The following is a 20862-nucleotide window of genomic DNA, read 5'->3' as shown; positions in this document are numbered from 1 at the left end:
TTGGTCACTAAGTGAGAAAATGTCTTACAGCTGGATCTCACGGAGGCATTGCCTCAGCTGAGGCTCCTTCCTCTCTGTTGAATCCGGCTTGTGTCAAGTTGACACACAATCAGCCAGTACAGGTAGATACTTCAGATGCAGAACCTAGCTCTGCCTCTTCTAGATTTTCATTGCCTTGTGTCCACTAGTTAAAGCAAGTGCTGTGGTAAAACACCATGACCCAAAGCAACCTGGGGAGGGAATAATTCATTTGGTTTACATGTCTGCATCAGAGTCCATCACTGAAGGGAGTCATGACAGAAACTCAAACAGGGCAGGAACCTGAAGGCAGGAGCTGGTGCAGAGGCCGAGAAAGGATGCTGCTTATTGGCTCACTCAACTTGGTTTGTTCAACCTGCTTCCTTATAGAATCCAGGACCACCAACCCAGGGGACCATCTACAGTGGTGTGAGCCATTCACGTCAATCACTGATTAAGAATAAGCCCTATAAATTCACCTATAGCTTGATCTTACACAGGCATTTTCTTAGCTGAGGTTCCCTCTTCTCAGATGATGCTAGCCTGTGTCGAATTGAGATAAAACTAGCCAGCATACATGTGCACATAAAATAAATAATGTCCCCTCCCTCTAATCTGTCTTTTACAGAGTCCCAAGTACTGAACCACCACTGTACACACACATATGCCGAGATTATTACACATTCAGTTTATAACCTCATGTAATATGTATTCAATAAATGCTGATAGATTTGTCATGATCAAGAAATAGGAATCCTCGGAAGGTACAAATATCAAACTAGATTCATTTCTAGTTTCTTTTCGTAAAGGCAATCTCTGTATGATCTCCAGCAGCCCATGAAACAATTGGCAGAGTGGGTGGATTTTGTTAGGCTTGGGGTGTGTGTGTGTGTGTGTGTGTGTGTGTGTGTGCTAGAACTTTGAGTGTTCTTGGAAAGAGTCCTACCACTGCACTATTTTCTATAACTTATATTTCACATTTCCTGGTGTGTAGACATTGATACTGTTCTTATTTTGCAGATGGAGAATACAAAACTCAGATGTGAGGTGACGTCTTGACATTTACAACCCCTGTGTAGTGAGCCATCGGTGCTAGATTACCTCCTGGGGATGAGGTTAAAGATGAGGAGAGAGGAAAAGACAAGCGAGGGGGTCATGGCAAAGGATCGATAGAAATGGGCTAAATGAATAGTGACTTATAATCTTTTAAGTGGGTGCTCAGATATTTTCCAAATGAATAATTGGCATGGAATCAAATGAACAGCTGCAGGTCTTCCCTCTGGCCTCACCTCTTCAGCCAGATGAATATTATGAAGAAAGAACAGCCTTTGGTCCCACCTAGAATTTTGACAAATTTCAAATTTCCCATCCACTTATTTTTTAACTAATTTGTTTTTAACATCCAGACTGCAGCTCTTCTTTCTTCCTTCTTTCTCCCACTCCCCATTCTCTCCTCCTTGTCTCTTCAGGAAAGGGCGAGCCTCCCGTGGATATCAACCAGCCATGACATCAAGTTGCAGTGAGACCAGACACCTCCCCTCCTATCGAGGCTTGAGGAGGCAACCCAATATGAGGAAAGGGTCCCCAAAGCAGGTAACAAAGTCAATGACAGCCCCTGCTCCCACTCTTCAGAGCCCCACAAGAAGACCACACTACACAGCTGTCACGTATAAGCAGAGGGCCTAGGTCAGCCCCATGCAGGCTCCCTGGTTGTCAGTTCAGTCTCTGTGAGCCCCGATGAGCCCAGGTTAGTTGATTCTGTGAGTTTTCTTGTGTTGTCCATGACCCCTTCTGCTCCTTTTCCCCAGGATTCCCCAAGCTCCCCCTAATGTTTGGCCATGGGTCTCGCATCTTTCTCCATCAGTGGTAGGATGAAGCCTCTCTCCATCCATTTCATGTTAAGGCATCTTCGATCAGGGAACAACATGAAATTGCTGTATTACATTATGTCTTGTTTTTCTCTTCTTCTCTTTGAAGGTGTAACCTAGATGATACACAGACCAGCTGGACGAGTAGATTAACCCCCATTTCTCCTACAGTTACACAGCTCTGCAGCATTGTTCTGTAAACAAGGCCGGACGGAGTATTTGTGCAGTGAAATCCCTTGGAACAAAATGGGATCCCTTCTGCAACCACTCTGCCCCAAAGCATATTCAGAAGAAGATGGGTCCCACTTTGTTCCTTTGCAATTCTCATTCCCATCAGTCAAGTGCAGAGCTCTGGAAGACTAGATTCTTTTAAACTCTTTGAATGTCACTTGCTGACACTCTGTGCTTTTTTTTTCCTGGGCCAAATGACTCAGGTTCATTCAGATTAAAGAGCTTCCATTTGTGGTTAAATAAAGCCAATTGTGTCCTTGACCATGTAATTAAAACAAATGAGGTTATGACCCTGGACTACAATCCAAGGAACTTATATAAGCTTTAATAGAGATCCCTGAAGTTATTTCTAGTTCTGAAGGGTCATTTCAGACAAGATATCACTTTGTGTATAGCCCAGAGGTGTCTATCAAATTCCCATTAGACCACAATTTGGCTGAATAAATTTTGTTGGAAATGATTAGAGTTCAGAAGGACTGAGATGGCGACTTCACCCCAGAAGCGGCCATCACTCTCGTAGGGTCTTAGATTGCAGAGAGGATAATCAAGTGGGCGGCGTCAGGATTAGGATCTGGCAACCAGGTCTCCTGCCTGGGCCGCACTCTGGCTTTCTTCCAGTCAAACCCTCTCCAGAAACTGAGAAGGCCATGACACAGAGGTGATCTTACCACCTGAACTCAAGCCCTGTCCTCCAGACCATCACCAAACGGTCTCGGAACTAATGCCTTGTCTTGATTTGGTTTGTCTTGATTCCATCTGGTTCCTCTACTCCACCCCACAGGAAGTCATGCACACTCTTAGTCCTTAGAGCAGGCCATAGGACGAACCTTGTGGGCTGGGGCCCTCATGTGCTCTCATATCTGTCCTGATGTGAAAGGAAGACTCTTTGGTGGAAAAAAAAAAGAAAGAAAGCTGAGACACAGGCCTTAGAGTTCCCATTTGTACTTTTGCTCTGAACTCTGAAAATGACAGGCACAGGCTCGCAAGGGCAAAGGAAAGTAATGTAATAATTGATTTAATTTTATTTTATTTGCGTACTGGCTGGGACACTAGCTCTCTCGTGGTCAGGCGTACAGGAACCCACCTCTCACATAACCGATGTGCAGATGGAAGATCCATTCATTTGTAGTGAGAGTCAAATCTGTCAGACGACTGCCCTGGTCACGGCAGTTCACGTTTGATCCCCGTAAGAAACTCTAACTAGAAAGTCAGGGCAAAACAGGAAGCCTTCTTAGAAAACAGAGGCTTAGAGCAAGGAATGGGGTGAGCAAGGTCCATGCATCAGGATGGTCCATGCACTGAGTCAGCCAGCTCCAGCTTTAAGGATGCACATGCTGAGTGGGCCTAGCACCCATGCGGCAGCTTGCTGGGAGAGTCTCTGAAGATGAGCACTAACCACTTGTGGACCGTGCTTCTACCTGGAGATCCTCCATGGATGATGCTTTAACTGGGAAATCCTCTACGAGGTATCTCCACTAAGCTCATGGATCTCCATGCACAAGCGTATTCATTGCACCAATAGTCAACTGTTTTGTTTTCTGTTCAGTTTTGGTTTTTTTTTTTTTTTTGCTTTTTCCTTCTTGAAATTACACCTCCCAGGGTAAAAGTTTTGGGAAGAAACTCTCAATTCATGGTTGGTTAGATTAAATGCCACCGACAAGCCTGAAAGAGAAGCTAAGAGTCCCAGTACTAGAAGGAAATGGTTCACAACTTTGTAAATATTTTGGAAGTTGTTTCTACCCCCCCTAGAAGGGACTTTGACTAGAACAGATAACACAGGACAGTTTTCAGTTTTTATTGTAGGTACTCCCCAGTATTTTTCCATTCAAACCTTCAGCTTATGATTTGGAATGACAGGTCACTGTAAATATTGTTTGTGTTCTATATCTATACTCGGGATTTGGACTCAGGAACACGACAGGAATCAGGCTTCCCATGGTTCCTTTCAGCATCTTCGTCCATCATGGTCTTTTCCATTTCTCTAGTCACCAGCAAACTAAGGAGCCATTCTGGAATATTCTTGTGCTCATAGAAAGAAGAGGGGGAAAAAAATTCTGGCAAATTATCACTTAGCGAGGGACATGTCTTCACATCTTCCCGTCTCAAAGTTTAAGTGTTCTGATATATGTGCTCAAGGTCTTAAAAGAATCAGAGAGAGGAATAAAAACCCAGGAAGATCAGCAGAGCAGCTGTTTGGGCACACACAAGCCTTGACTCTGTGCCCTCCTTTCCTCCCTTCCTCCAGAGATACAGACAATGAGAGATGGTGGAGGAGGAAACCTCATGCTTCCTGAGGTCTGGAGGTAGGAGCTGGCTTTCAAATGCAATCGGTTGCTTGTGTTGTCTCAACCAGTGGCAAAGAATAAGGATATGATCAAATCAGGCCTGCTGAGGAAGCATGGAAGGGATGGTTTACACGCATCTGAAATTCATTTTTAGGTTGCACACATGTGTGTGGGTTATTTTTAAAGAGAAGAGAATTCCGCAGCTATGATTCTAAAACTATTCCCCTACTTGGCAGCCACATCTGCACAGACTGCTGACACTCTCAAAAGTCTTTCTAGGCAATCCCAGCCTGGCTTCTTGTTCTTAGTAATGCTGTTCTCTCTTCTTTAGACTTTTTCTAGCACATTTATTTATGTATGGGGGTATGTGTGTTCACATAGATGTCCATATGCCCCAGCGCACATGTGGAAGTCAGTGGACAACGTCATGGGGCTGGTTTTTTCTTCCCACCATGTGGGTTCTGTTGTCAGAACTCAAGTCTGGAAGCTTGGTGGCAAACCCTGTTACCCATTAGGTCTCTCACCAAACAAGTTTTCTCTTCTTGCTATTCCTCACGCCTACTTAAAAATCTGGGCTCTGAAGGGACCTCACATTTTGCATCTCAGCGAGGCATGACAGGTACCAGAGGGAACCAAGCTATTTGAACATGTTTGCAGACGAGACGTAAATGGAGACACCCACTGACCAAGGCACGAGGCGAGTTCTGGTCATGGACCTAAACATTAGACACAACTGACAATCAAGTCCCAACAGCAACAGAAAACAGAAAGCCCCAGCAGTGATAACAACAAACATTTACAAAAATGCAATCATACAATCATATTACTGCTAAACCATAATAGATAACCTGAGAAGATAAGTTGTTAAAGAATTTTCTGTAGATAATATTGGAGGATAGGGTGGGAGAAAGAATACACGCAGTCTCCTCTGAAATTGGTAAAGAATAGCACACACATGTTATTGTAAAGTGTGAGCCCAGTGCAAGAATCATTAGTGAAAACAGGAGAATATGGCTGTTCTGTGCAAGACATGAAGCTGCACATGAGTGAAAGATAGTTTGGGCTCGAGCTTGCTAGCCCCAGACCACTAGTATGTATTGTTCTAATAAGTGTTCTTCTTCACTGACTTTTGTCCATGTGTGTCCAAATCAGTTCACTGGAGAGTAGCTTCATGCTCCCTGTCTAAAAGCAAACAGTCTCAGCACTTTGCTTATTACACGCCCTGCAATTTGGAACCCTTTTATCCCCTGTAATCCAGAAACACTGTATCTAGGGCAGTGAATCCCCCAGGGCTAGGATGACTACCAAGGACAATCTTCAGTGTTTCTGGGTTTCTGCACACAAAGGCTGAGATGTTGCTGACGTGATTGGAGGGGGAGCTTGTGTAATCACACCAAGATGCTTTGCAACAAGAGACGAACACTTCCGATAAGAAGCTAACCGGGGAAGGGACGTAGCTCTCCGGTGGCCCCTATGACCGTAAACGTGTGTTCTAAGTGAAAACGGAAATTCAAAGCTGTGGAATGTTCTCTCGTGCTTTCTAATCACGGTGTCAGCCTCTTGGGAGTCATAATTGTTCGCATTCTCTCTCAGACTCATTTGCACGTCTTTGCTGCGTGTGCGCACGTCCCTGGCTTCCCGCTAGACAGGGAAGGTTTTCATTTCCCTCTGCGCTTATCCCTTAGTTACACACCAGCTGCCTCACCTGAAATTTGAGGACCAGGGAGAGGCTGCTCCAATCAAAAGCACGAAAGCCCAGAGCCAGAGAATTCACCGAAGACAAAGGTTTTTAATCTAGTTGAAACAGAGAGAGCTGCCTCGTGAGGCAGGAGGGTCAGCTGCTAACTACTGCCCCACTCTCAGGCCGGGGTAACCCAATTCCTTATGTCCTAGGCAACAGAAATCCCAGTAGCACTGGCTTCAGCCCAGTGGCTTGTGCTGGCCCTAAAATCAGCAGTCTCTGGGTGGGGCTGGAAAATCACCTGGAGAGAGCCCAACCACATGCCAGGACTTTACCAGCCCCGGCCTCCCCCAACCCCCGCACTCACCAAAACACCCGTCCAGCTAGGTCTGCAGAACCATGGCTCCACTTAAGGCCCCTTCTCTTTCATCCCACACTCCCAGGCTTTCCCTGGGACAAATGGGGAAAGATGACAGTGTGGTGGTTACAGAAGTCAATATTGTCAGCTGGATGCTGCTGCGGGGTTGGGTGGGGCTGAGGGTGGAGCTGTCTGCAATGCTGTCCCTAAAGAACTGTGCAGGCTCGTGTCTGTGCCGTCGTCATGATGGCACAGAAACCGAACGGTCTGAACTCAGTCACCAGCTTTATTTCTAGACTTACCTGAGTCCTGTCACTAACTAGTTACTTCCTGTGAAAGGGCCAAGTCTGTTCCATGCTGAAACCATTTGAGCTCTTTAAGCCTCTCTGGCTCCTTATTAAAACTAAAGCGACTCAGGCAGATCTCTGAGTTTGAGGCCAGCCTGGTCAACATAGTGAGTTAGGCTATGTAGAGAGACCGCTTCTCAAAAAAGCAAAACAAACAAAAGAAAAACAACGAGGGAAACTAGACTAGGATGAGTAATAGTGATGGCTGCTGATTTTTAAATATTTCTACTGGCAATTTTTTAATTCCAGCGAAGCCTACTAGTAAAACATAAAGATATGACCATGGTGTTCATTTGATTATAGCAATGCTATTAAGGGAGGTTGGCAAGCTTCAGTATTAACTTTGGGGCCTAAAGATTACTAATCATTTTGAGCACTTGATACACAATGGTGTAACATGAAGGGGTTATGTTGGGGTTTATGTCCTGCCCAGTTCCCCACAGCCGGCAAGAAAATCACACAGAGATCTCCATAAGTTATCAAACTGATTGGCCCATTAGCTCAGGCTGTGTATTAGCTCTTGTAGCTTATATTAACCCATTATTCTGATCTATGTTAGCCATATGGCTCAGTACCTTTCTCAGTGGGGCAGCTCACACCTTGCTACTTCAATGGTCTAGGCAGAACTGCGGAGAAGCTTCCTGCTTCCCAGAATACTCCTGTTCTCATCACCCCACCTCTACTTCCTGTCTGGTTGACCCACCTATACTTCCTGCCTGGCCAATCAGCATTTATTTAAAACATGATTGACAGAATACAGACAATTCTCCTGCACCACAACAGGACCTGTTGTGAATGAATTCATTTTGTGTTGTCTGTGAAAGTCAGACTGTCTCTCTTTTTATAAGAAAACCAAAGCCTAGAGACATTAATAACTGGCCCAAAGTCACATAGTAAGAGACAGAATGAAGTGTCCTTAAGTCTGTGTGTTCATTCACTGTGCTTAGATCAATCTCTAGCTTTTGCAGTTACTAGTGTTGTTAGTTTGTAGATATTCCTCAGTCTTCCACACGTTCATAAATAGTTGAGCCTCTGCACACAAGAAACTGGTTCTCGTTTACACAACCTCTGGATGTGAAAAGTGGGGGGCTAGCAAATGTGTGGCTAATGAGCCCCATAACACAGACGCTCCAACAGGCTGCAAGGAGCAGCAACAACTTGGGTGTTTGGGGTGCAGTGAACAAGCACTCTGAGGGCACGGGTGTGCATGTGGAGCTTTTTCTAGGACATGATACAAGCCAAGAATGGATGTGTGTCAAGGAGGTCATAGCTATGCGGAAGGAAAGGCACAGGAGTGGGTTTAGAGGGTCCTGGGTAAGTCTTGCCAGCTGTGCAACCCTGGGCAAGCTGTCTGCCTCGCTTAACCTACATCTGTCTCTTGGAATGGGGATGACCGGGTACATTAGAGGAGCATAGTAAGAGCTGAACAGGATGACAGAGCAAAGTCTTGTCCTCAAAGTGGGTCCACAGCCGGGCGGCATTGGGGAACCCATTGGAAAGACCTTCTTGGTAAAATAGCACCATCCACAGCAGGTGAGCAGTAAGCTCCGGGGAGCTTGGGTCCATAAGAACTAAATGTAGCCTGTTATAGTTGGGGGCTCCATCTTTTTTTCATACACTGCCAAAGACAACAGGGCTCTGAGTCTTGATAATCCACCCAGAGTGGGATTATAATCTGAATGGGTTCTGTCTAGAGAGCGGGTCCTTCTGCTCAGTAAAGGACTGGTTGAAAGAGTCACTGGCTTATAAAATCAGGAGAATGGATACAATGTAAACCCACACATAAAAACTTGTCTTAGCCCTGGGAAAGACTGCTAAACTTGGTTCTGAAACCAAAGATGACGGAAAGTCTCTCCTGCTCAGAGTGTCTGAGAGCAACTGCAAAGGAAAACAACTCAGAATGAAGGGCTCCTCGGCTTCAGTCCTGTGAAATCCCTGTTAGATGTGAAGGAGACAGTAGTTGCTTCACAGGTCTCTATAAACCTGAGCTGAGCTCTGTATCTGCTTCCTGATGGCTAGGAGGTTTGTATGACAACTAGAAACTGTCAGGATTGGGGGGATTAGGCAGACTGTAAAATGTTCTTGACTTTGGCTACCTTAGCTCTCTTTTCCATACACACCACACACACACACATAGACACATATATACACCACTTGTATATACACATGCATCATTCATACACAGAGATACACACACAACACACATGTATACACATACACACAACCATACACACATACAAAGTCATATAACATACTTTCACACATAAATACCATACACACACATATACACATATATATAATGCACACACCCATATGTACATATACACACACATACCCACACTCACATTCAAACACATGCACATACACACACACACACACACACACACACACACACACACCCTTGTTCCTTCTTTTCTGTGTGATTTTTGTCTGCATTTTCCATAACCTTGCTCAAAAGTTAACCATGAGAACCCATTTTGATAACTTATCACAGTGTTATAACAGAAATGGAATAATCCCATTTGCCAGCCACTATTTGCAAAGACATTCTCTGCATTGCTAAAGCATTTTAAATAGATGTGCTAAATTTGATTGACGTAGCAATCAGTTCCAGAAAGCCTATGACTCAGACAAGAATAAGAAACTGAAATGTGGGAATGTTTTATCGGCGCCCAGGTTTAGATCACTGTGCATTGTTCTGGAATGAAAGGCCAGGGACCCATCTACACCGCGTGCATCAGCGCAGCAGAAAGATAACTCCTCCAGTTGGAGAGTGTCGCCAACAGTCCTGTTGGGTCTGGGCACACCTCTGGAATCATGAGGATTTATATTTTATTTTTGCACAGACACAGAAGTTAGAAATAAGAAAGTGTGTCAGTAGAGCAGTGAGTGGCCCCTCCCCCCCCAGAAGCTGGGGTCTGATTGCTAAATCCAGATCCTCCCAGCCCAGAAGTGCTGGAGCTGGGAAAGAACCGCCTGCATCCTGGGATTGGTTTGTGCTTCTCAAAGGTGCCCTGGGAATGGTTTTTGTCCTCCCTCAGCTGTAAGGTTACATAAAACACTGGGTAACAATGGAACATCTGGCAGGAGGTGCCAATCTACTCACGTTTAAGCATTTACATTATACTCTATTCTATATTTAATCTAGGATCTGAGCACAGCTGCCCATGGGGGAGTCCCCAGGGCCTTTATATAGGAGAAGCAAGGAAAGACCCATCAATTTGACTCCAGGACAAGCATCAGCTTCTTCAGTGAGGGGGACATGCATGACACTGAAGAATGCAGCTTTCTGAGCATCCCTCCCCAGGTGTCTTGTATATACCTGAATCTGAATCTCAGGGAGACAAGGTTGACAGAAACAGTTAGCCAGAGGCCAGGTGCTGTGAAGATGGGGTACAGCTGTCATATGGGGTATGAGTGGGGGGGGGGGCGCAGGCAGAGTCCAGGCACAGGCCTGACAAGCAGGCGAAACCTACTTCCTAGGACCATTGCACACACTACTGTAAGCCACTCTCTGCGGCATCTTTGGTACCCACTGAAAATCCACCAAGGAGACACAAACGTAAAAGGGAAAGAATGGCAAATGCCTCGCCACTGCTAATGGACAGACCATACTGTACCACAGACCCTGGGAATTCTCAGAACGATTGGAGCTAGGACTTGACCTTAGGGGAAGGGGCCTAAACAGGCCACATCGAAGGCAGATTTGAATCTTGCAGTTTTGAGAGTGCATGAATGAACTTTCGCTCCTTTCTCCCCCAAACCCCAGTTCTGTTCCTAGATCTGTGGGATATAGGAGACAAAGAACAAGTAGAAACAGTTAAGTGTGTGAGAACATGAGCTGTCAACCTGACACTGAGCCATCTATTCTTTTTTTTAAAGATTTTTTAAAAATATTTATTTATTATGTACACAATATTCTGTCCGTGTGTATGCCCGCATGCCAGAAGAGAGCACCAGACCTCATTACAGATGGTTGTGAGCCACCATGTGGTTGCTGGGAACTGAACTCAGGACCTTTGGAAAAGCAGGCAATGCTCTTAACCACTGGGCCATCTGAGCCATCTATTACAGAAGACCCAGACAGGACACATTATAACCAGGACCATCACTCAGATGGCAACACTTACCCCAAACCCACCAACCAAGAATGAAGTCACCCCTTGCCTTAGGCCAGTGGTTCTCCACTTTTGGGGTCACACATCAGATATCTTGCATATCAGATATTTATACTATGATTCGTAAAAGTAGCAAAATTACAGTTAGGAAGTAGCAACAGAACAATTTCATAGTTGGGGAATCACCATAGCATGAGGAACTCGGTTAAAGGGTCGCAGCATCAGGGAGGTGGAGAGCCGTCGCCTTAGCCAAACCTCACATGACCATGCGGTGTGTTACTTATCTACTCCATGTACAGCCTCAGATGGGACAATGACTTAGTCACCGTCCCCATTGCTGTGACAGGGCACCTGACAGAAAGAGCCTGAGAAAAGACGGGCTTATGATGGGTCACAGTTCAAGGCTACAGCCCATCCCAGCAGGGATGCCCTGGTGGCAGGAGGCTGAGGCAGCTGGTCACATTGCCTCCACAACAGAGAAGAAGCAACCAGAGGAGAATGGTAGCCGCTCAGCTCACTTCCTCCTTTTCTTGCAGCCCAGGACTCCAGCCTAAGGAATGGTGCTGCCCACTTTGGGGATGGATCTTCTTACCTCAGATAACCTAATCTCAAAAATTCCACACATGCCCAGAATCCTGGGTACTTCTAGACCCTGTCAAATGGATAGTATTAACCATCATACTAACCCGTGCTAGATAAAGTAGAAATAATACTAATTTCTACCTCTCAAAGTATGAAAATCAAGAGGCCATACTGAAGACGCCTGTGTGAGAGCAGTCATACTGATCATGTGACGTTTTTAGCTGATTAAGCCCCGAAGTGGCCAGCTGAGCCACCGATCAGGTTTTCCTTTATGGAATTTGATACTTGAGAGACATTTAGCCTTGGAGAACCAATCTAGAAATGAGTGGCACCTTGATCCAGGCAACATTTTAGGATAGCCATGATGGATACAAGCACAAATAGGACCTGAACAAAGAATGAATTGGGCAGGTAAAGAGGGAAAGATGTCACGCAGTCCCCAAAGGAGAAACAAGGGTGAGCCTCTAGTGACTGTCTAGTTCCCATGATGCTGAGCTACACTTTCTGCATTAGGTGTAGAATTCTTTCTGCATTTTTATAGGATAACCCTGTTCTGCTCTCTAGTAACTTTTAAGTGTTTGTTCCTTGAAGAAAAATAGAAACTGTACAATGAAAAATACCATATGTGTTAGTTAGGGTTCTATTGCTGTGAAGAGACACAAGACCACAGCAACCCCTTTTTTTTAATTGATTTTATTGAGCTATACATTTTTCTCTGTTCCTCTGCTTTCCTCTTCCCTCCCCTTCAACCCTCTCCCAAGGTCCCCATGCTCCCAGTTTACTCAAATCTTGTTTTTTTTCTACTTCCCATGTAGATTAGATCCATGTACATCTCTCTTAGGGTCTTCACTGCTGTTTAGGTTTTCTGGGATTGTGGTTTGTAGAATGGTTTTCTTTGCTTTATGACTAAAAGTCACTTATGAGTGAGTATATATGATGATTGTCTTTCTGGGTCTGGGTTACCTCACTCAAAATGATGTTTTCTAGAACCATCCATTTGCCTGCAAATTTCAAGATGTCATTATTTTCTCTGCTGTGTAGTACTCCCTTGTGTAAATGTACCACATTTTCCTTATCTGTTCTTCGGTCGAGGGGCATTTAGGTTGTTTCCAGGTTTGACTACAGCAACTTACAAGAAAAATATTCCTTATAATGGTACCCAATCATTTTAACTGAGGGGGCTCGCTTATAGTTTAGCAGTTTCCTCCTTTGTCGTCATGTTGGGGAGCATAGTGGTGTGCAGGTAGACATGGTCCTGGAGCTGATAGCATTACATCTTGAAAGCAGCAGGAAGTTGCCTGAGACAGTGGGCCGTATCCTGAGTATACGAAACCTCAAACTCCACCTCCACAGTGACACACTTCCTCTAGCAAGGCCACACCCACTCCCACAAAGCCTCACTTCCCAATAGTCACTGCCTGTGAGATGATGGGAGCCAATTACGTTCAAACTACCATGCCATAGAAATACATCAGTAGTTCTGTCCCGTTTTTTCCGCACACTTAGTGATTGTGTAGAAGAATGAGCAAGCAACCTGACCTTTCAGGGAAGAACAACTTCATGAACCTTCCACACCCTGGAGAGCGGTAAACTCCCGTAAACAAGGTATCCGGAGCTAGGATCAGTCACTGCATATCCTGTGTGGAAAATTCTCGGTCTCAATAAGGGATTGTATTCAGCCAAATTGTTTTGGCTGCATGCCAAGATCTAAATTCAACCGGGTTAAAAAGCAAGCCACGAATGTTGCAGTCCACCTGACTGCTAGGCTGGGGGCATATCTACCTTAGACATTTGTCTTTCTTCTAGCTCTTTCTTTGTGATGCCTTCAGTGTCAGGGACCGGCCAGTTCACACCATGGTAAGATGCCAGCAGCTGCAGCTTAATTCCTCCAAAGTAGTGTGACTTTGTTTATGGTCTCAGGAGGAGTTCTGATTGGCCTAGCATGGGTCTTATGCTTGTGCCTGAGCTATGGCTGTTGCCAAGGGAATACAATGTGTTCTTTGCCTGGGTGCGTGATGACTCCTTTACAGTTAGTGGATAGGATTAGCTTCAAAAGTTGACAGAGATGGAGAGCCAAGATAGCTCTGGAGAAGAAAATACCCCAGAATGGGGAAGCCATGTGGAGGGACATTTTCATCCCCTCTGAGGGGACAGCAGAACAAGCAGAAGACCTAGGCAGGATGGGTAGGGGAAGAATCGATTTTGCAGTCCCTGCTGTACTTAAGATCTATTTGTTTGTTTGTTTGTTTTCCAGGTCACAGAGCTCCAAGCACCCTAAGCATGTGTTCTACTACTGTGCTTTCTTTACCCCAGCCTCTAAAATCAGATTCTTTATTATAAACAGCAGATTTACATGTAACTTCCCCCTTTCACCACGCCTCTGTTTAAAACAGAAGCAGACACCTTCATCATCTTGCACCAGAAAGCTCAGGCATGTCTTCCTGCTTGAAGCCTCCTCTGTCTTCCATCTCTTCCACGTCCCTAAGGGGCAGCCTTTGTCACTGCTAGCCCTTTCCTCCCAGCGCAAGCCCGGAACGAGGGGGCCAAGGCTTTCGGTGTTGTGATGGCTGTTTGAATATTCCACGATGCTTCAGAAGGGTCAGCAATGTCCTCAGGTTTAGCTGTTCCCAGCACCTCATACAGAGTGTGGCATAGAAAGTCACGCGTAAGTGCAGGGGAGTCATGCATGAGTGAGTCTTGGAGAGCTAAGGAAGCTAAAAATGCACAGTATTTTCAGTCTCCAACTTGAGCAGCTTCTCCTGCTCTGGACAGTTCCAGACACTGGCTCCGGAAAGCTGAGATCCTCCAGCCTCAACAGGAACTGTGAGCAACTGTGGGAGATGGCAGGCCAAGATCTGACCGTTCACGCCAGGGGAAACACCACAGCCGTGCAGTTACTGACAGAATGCGCTCAGCATTTGGACACAATAGAAAACATTCATTAAATGTTCCATGGTCAATCTGTAATTAATTTAATGCATATGCAGTTGCGCTGAACGGAATTAAATGTGGTAGAATAAATATAAATGATGAATAATAAGCTGTAGTCAACTGCCAATGCCCTGGAAACTTATTAGACAATGGGCCATTCGATTTTCCATGGTTTCTATTGAACGCCTTTAAGAGGTTTTGTTTGTTTGCTTGTTTTTAGTTTGTTTCTTTAAAATGCTTGGGAAAAAAGAATATTAAATTTTTAATACAAATAGTAGTAACATAACAATATTTTTATCCTAAATATTGGCAATTAAAAGCTATCACAAGAGAAGAGTGGGATGAACTTGAATGTGTTTGGGTATGCTTTCTTTCCTTATTGCCAGGACAGAAAAGGACAGTGTTTCAGTTTACACATTTCTCATTAAATGTTTGTTGATCCTGATTGCATTCTAGGAAACATGTTCTCTGGCTGAAAAAGAGAGTTCATGGACACATAAGTAACTTTCCCTTAGCATAACAAACCGAATCTCATTCTAAAACGGAAGATTTCCGTGCCTTATTTACTCCTTGAAATTAGCAGCTTGCCAGAGTCCGGTATTAATGACTCTTGTACCTGCACAGTCTTTTCTTTCTAAGTGATGTTCTGCATAGATATCTATTTTATCTCACATCCACAAAAACCCTAAGTGGTAGAGACTATTATCCATCTGATTCTGCAAAGAGGAAGTGCAATCTACAAAGGCAAGTGGCTTGTCCAAGATGATCCCAACGATATTTTGTTGGCTAACATCAAGCCACCTGATTCTGAGCTCAGAATACCCCTGGGTATTCTGCGTTTAAACAGAAAGTCAGTCTGGTGCCACTAAAAGCTGGCTTGAGAGGTCATCTTTGGTTCAGGCACGTTATCAAGAATCTTTCTAAAATATGACCTCATTTTATATTTATGTAGGAACATAAAGAAATTGAAGGATCGGGACTGTGCTCCTTGGAAGCCATCCCTTCCTCCAATTGTATGTCATAAGATAGAGACTTTTCCGTTCATGGACACCAGCCAAGACGAGATGGACGTGGACAAGCAACACGGTTGGTAAACTGGAAGTCTCTGAAGCCACATCTCTACTGACTCTAAACAAGCTCTCATCAACAATGCACCGGACCAAATTCCTTGGGAGCTGCTTTAGAACTCAACCGCCTCTTTAGAGCCAGATGCAGAAATCAATGTCACACGCCCTTGAAGACTTTTAACGTAGACAAGTGGGGATTTTACTGGAACATCCCTCCAAGTGAGTCTGATTCTTAGCATTCCCATGTGAGCTCTTAAGATAGATGGAACTTAGTGGCTGGTCAAGAGAGTCACCCCTTCCCTGTCCCTCCACGCTCCTCCCCCACCCCATCCTGGATTATGACTAAATGGCCTCCAATCAGTTTATGGGTCCCAGAGAAATATCCCTTGCTCAAGCCATTAGCGTGTGGGTGGTTTATTTGGTGGGTCAATATTGGAGTTGGTGGTCTCTCGTAAGTTCTGAAGAGCTGTGCAGAAAGAAGAAACTTCTCAAGGATAAATGGAGTGTTGGAGGGGATAGCGATGACATTTAGCACCAGAAAGCCTGGCTCGTTTCTTGTGCCCACAGAGATGGGAGACAGGAAGAATTCCCTTCGCTTTCAAGTCACAAGGTGGTGAGATCACGCAGGAGGTCTTGAAAGTGCTGTCAGAATGGCTTGTCTTGCTTTTCTTTTGAAGTTCACTGGCTTCGCGACTTAATGCACTGTTGAAAGTCTATTGCGAAAGATGAAATCCGAAAATTGTATGAGAGCAAGGGGTGATGGCTTGAGCCTCTATTACCAGAACTTGTGCACTTGAGGCAGAAAGACCACCAAAAATTTGAGACTAGACTATAGAGTGAAACTATCTTAAAAAAAATAATAAAATCAAACCAGGATGGCTGGATGGCCCCGAGGTTTAGAGCACTGGCATTCCGTAGAACCCGTGTTCAATCCCAGCACTCACATGGCAGCCCACAACTCCAGTTGTGACTCCAGTTCCAGGGGATCTGATGCCCTCGTCTGCTCTGCGGGATTCTGTCCACACATGGGGCACATAAATTCACACAACCACACACAGGCACACATGAAAATAAAAGATAAAGAATTTTTTTTAAAAAAGTTATATGAAAAAAAAGATGAAAATTCAGTAAGAGTAAGTCACCCCTATGAAAATTCTCACTCTACTTTTTTGTTAGAGGGTTGGGCATCAACATCCCAGTTGTCAAGGGAATTTTTATGGTTCTATTCTTTTGAATACTCAGACAGCGCTTTCAAAGTCTTATGTACCTTTATTAGAACTCACAAGGTTGTTAGAATTGTACTCGTTTATATTGTGTGTAAAATAATAAGTTTATTTTAGATGTAGAAAGATCACAGAAATGATATGGAGTGTTCCTATAAACCCAGTGCCCAGTTTCTCCTGTGCATGTGTGTGTGTGTGTGTGTGTGTGTGTGTGTGTGAGTGTGTGTGACAGAGAGAGAGATACACACTTGTGTTTGCTGCATGTAAAGCGGGCAGGCATCAGTGTATCCATGTTCTTCCTCTATTGCTATCTGTCGTGTTGCCTTGAGACAAGGTTTCTCACAGAACTAGAAGTTCATCATTTTGGCTGGGCTGGCCGACCAATCAGCTTGTAGGACCTGCCTGTCTCCTTCCTCCAACAGCGGAGTTACAGGGGCATGCATCCATGCCTGGCTTTTGATATGGGCGCAGAAGACTTGAACACAGGTAATCATTCTTCATAGAAAGCCCTCTTACCCACTCAGTCACCCCCATAGCCCTCCCCTGTGACTCATACGTTATGTGACTATGACATACTGTTCACATTTAAATGAATTTTCACACATTTTTACTAGCTGAAACCTAGAGTTTCATAAATACTTTATTCATATTTTTTTTGCAACTATTATCTTTTTTCATTCTAGGAGTTCACACAAGATGTCATATTGCATTTAGTCACCACAACCCCTAAGGGTCTCTTAGCTGCTGTCCGAGTTTCTCCAAATTCCTCCATTTTGGTGGCGTGACACTTTAGAGACATGCTATATTTAGGATTTAGGGGTATGTTTTTCAGGACTCGGAGGTGTTTTCCTCAGGGTCACGGGGTAACGAGTTTTGAAGAGGAAGGCTGTTAAAGGCGTTTTAATCACTAGAGGCTGGGAATGTTCAAGTGGAAAACCAAGTGTTCTTTGGCGCGAGGAAAAGATGATGGGTTTGAGGCAGCCTGGTCCACAGAGAACATCTTGCATCAGGAAAGGCACTTCAAATACACAATCTCCCCGTGGCTCCCCCAATAACTGATGTCAATGTGTCAGAGGTCACCTCGAGTCTTTGCTGAGTCTAAATCCTGTCTGAAGACTCTCAACAGTCTCCTGTAGGTTCGCTGCTGAGGGGGGAGGAGGAGATGCTTCAAGCTTCTAATGGAAGCTAATGGGAAACAGCAGTCGCTTTAAAGAAACCGCCTTAGGGTCGGTATTACTGAGCTACTGTAGCAACGTGGAACTCACAGGGTGCCTGCGATAAAACGATTTGAATACGATGCGGGATTTATGCTGTGACGAACACTCCTTCACGAGAAGAGTCGAGCCAGTGGGTCTGTGTCCCACAGCCCCACCTGAGACCATTAAGTTGTGTGGGGGCAGGCTGATGCATCCCACAGCACAGGAGAAGCCACCCCAAATTTGAGTATAAGAAGGCCCTGAAATGCTGCTTCCAGGAGTAAACTACTTTCCCCCATACTGCACACAACCTATGCAGTTAGCAAAAGAAGGACTGTTTCCAAAACACAGAGAAGAGAATTAAGCCTGATGCATATGTTCCGTGCGCAGTTTGGGTTTTGGTTGATGAAAATGTTTCATCATCTGTGTGTTTAGTTACTCAGCGAAATGATAACAGCAATCTGCCCACTGTGCCCAAGCATTTAAGAATTAGTCCGTATTGACTGAAGACCCTACCTGTGCTCTATCTGCTTCGTCTTCACTAAGCCTTTCTCACATCCAGACTTCCCTGCTCTACAAGTATTTAGGGAAGTCAAAGACCATGGCTAAGGAGACATGGATATAGCCAGCATGTGAACTCCAGGGTGAGCCCGTGGGCAGCGGAGCCCCAGCTCCTGACTAATCACTGCTTTGCACTCCTTGTGCAGGAAGGAGTTTCTTTCAGAGCGCCCCTGTGAGGACAAGTACTCGGTCTTCGCTAGACTGCCAAGATCAGAGCAGCCATTTCTAGCCACATGACACACATTTAGTTGTATCTCCGAGTAGAGGTGTGGTCACTACTGACCATCGCTGACCCACTGACCGGAGTGACTTAAAGGGAAACCAGACATTCTGCAGTCCTGTACTGTGGCACTGTGCTCTGTGTGGCTTGGCACTCAGCGTTCTAAGAGCTGGCAGCATAGCGGAAATTAGTCAGCAGCTGGTTGCCACCAAAGAATGAACTTTCGCTCACTGTTCCCAAGGCAAGAGACCATGTTGTCCACCATGTATGGAGTCCTGGGGACAGTGGGCAGACAGAGGCACTGTGGAACCAGTCTTGCCATCCAAGGGAATGAATAAGGAGATGAATTAACTGGTTTGGTTACTTTCAATGGGCCCTGCAACAGGAGGCTGCTTGTCGTCCTGGCTTCCTGGCTATCTTACACCCGAAATAATCACTCAGAAACTGTATTCATTTAAACACTGCCTGGCCCATTAGCTCTAACTTCTTATTGGCTAATTCTTACAAATTTAATCCATTTCTACTAATCTGTGTATCACCATGTGACTGTGATACTATCACCATCAAGATTCTAACCAGCGTCCATCTCAGGCAAGAGATCCATGGCATCTGCCACTCTGCCCTTCTTCCCAGAGTTCAGTTCTGTCTACTCTGTCTACTCTGTCCTATCGACTAGACCAAGGCAGTTTCTTTATTCATTATCCAATGAAAGCAACACACAAGAAACTCTTACACCAGGGCTCTAGAAATAGGAGCTTCTGTTGTCTTCACACAGAAAACCCAGTATTCATCAAGCATGGCAAAGCTTTGCATTGTCAAATCAATTTATATCTAATGTTTACATATCACACACACATACACACACACCCCACTTGCATGCACACATCAGTTTGCCTATATTCAAGGTCATTGTCATACAGTGCTCACCTTCTCCCACAGCCCAGCCCCTCCTCCACCATTGCCACAAATTCTCCATATTTAGTGGACCCAACGTAACCTGGTCCTTTTTCCTCCAAAGCCTAGAAACGCGATAACCAAGAGTAATACTAGACAAGCTAATCTTGGTCTCACAGCTTCTGGTGCAAATGAAGCTGTGTTTTCAGACCCAACGCAGACACGTTTCCTTCATCGAGGTGACAGAATCCAACTCCACCTCCTCCGACAAACGCTTTATTCTCCTCATTAAGTCTCAAAACCACTGGAAGTCAAACCTGAAAAATTCCTCCAGCAAAAATATAAACGCTTTGCAGGAGCGGCGAGAGGAAATGCCAGTTTCTGTCAACTGCATGTCTGCGCACTCCCCTTTGGTGCAGTCCTTGAACTCGAATAAATTAGTGACAACGTCGATAGAAATACAAGAAGTAGTCGGTGAAGAAAACCCCAGCATAAAAAGGATCCGTTGAGCAGTCCGCTAAATCCTGTGGGGACAGGAAAAGAGAAAGACGAGCATAAAAGTTAACTTTCGTTGGTGTTTCTTTTATTTATTGAGTTTTAATTTCTTACTGAAAAGGAAGCGAGAGAAATGGCATGCTTACTGGTGCAGCTACTCGGAAATGGTAGGCACTGTCGGAGAACAGGGCCACGGGGAGGCTCCAAATGTGCTGATACCCCTAAGAAACAAAGGAGAAACTCCCATCTCATACCACACGTTACACGCAGTCGGAAGGAGGCAGGCTAGGGCAGTGTACCCTTGCCCACTCTAGGAGAAGCTCCATGACAACGGCTTTTGATATATGTTGCTAGAACAGTCTACAGTCCCTTAAGGAAACAGGGACAATGAGGAGCCAAGCGTGGCGGCCAAAGTCAGCTAACAAGAAGAGCTAGCATTTGGTTCCAGGCATCCCTTCCTCTGAAGGGAGCAGAGGCCAAGATCCTAAATGACTTGTACTGGAACCAGGACATATGGGTAAGGGAGCCATGAAACATTGATTACCTGAGTCATCGGGGAGTCTTGTCTGTGGCTTTGGCTTCTTTCCCTTTGACTGTGGAAACATATATTCCCAAGGGTGAATTTGCACTGGAAGACTATCAATGGCTCTGTAGTGCTTCAAGATATGGGGAAAGAGGGGAAAAGGAGTTAGTAGAATCTACAACGAATCAGAAGATGACTGGTAGGGATGGTACTTAAAAAGCTTCCCTGCGGCCATGACTGAGCTAGGGTTACTATCACCATGAT

General features: G+C 45.0%; 1 protein-coding gene across 1 annotated transcript in view; it reads right to left on the bottom strand.

Annotated features, from left to right (window-relative positions):
* Positions 1-20017: 20017 nt before the first annotated feature.
* The window catches only part of Myrfl (myelin regulatory factor like), a 108798-nt gene continuing 107953 nt past the window's right edge, over positions 20018-20862 (bottom strand). The window contains exons 23-25 of the mRNA XM_005358035.3: positions 20620-20731; positions 20222-20296; positions 20018-20104 (exon numbers count right to left, since the gene is read on the bottom strand). Coding sequence (XP_005358092.2) covers positions 20018-20104; positions 20222-20296; positions 20620-20731 — 274 coding nt within the window. The remainder of the gene's footprint in view (positions 20105-20221; positions 20297-20619; positions 20732-20862) is intronic.

This window comes from Microtus ochrogaster, chromosome 24 (assembly GCF_000317375.1).
Source record: "Microtus ochrogaster isolate Prairie Vole_2 chromosome 24, MicOch1.0, whole genome shotgun sequence".
In the NCBI taxonomy this organism is placed as follows: domain Eukaryota; kingdom Metazoa; phylum Chordata; class Mammalia; order Rodentia; family Cricetidae; genus Microtus; species Microtus ochrogaster.
Note: the sequence above shows the minus strand (reverse complement) of the source record. Positions and strands in the feature narration are given on the sequence as shown.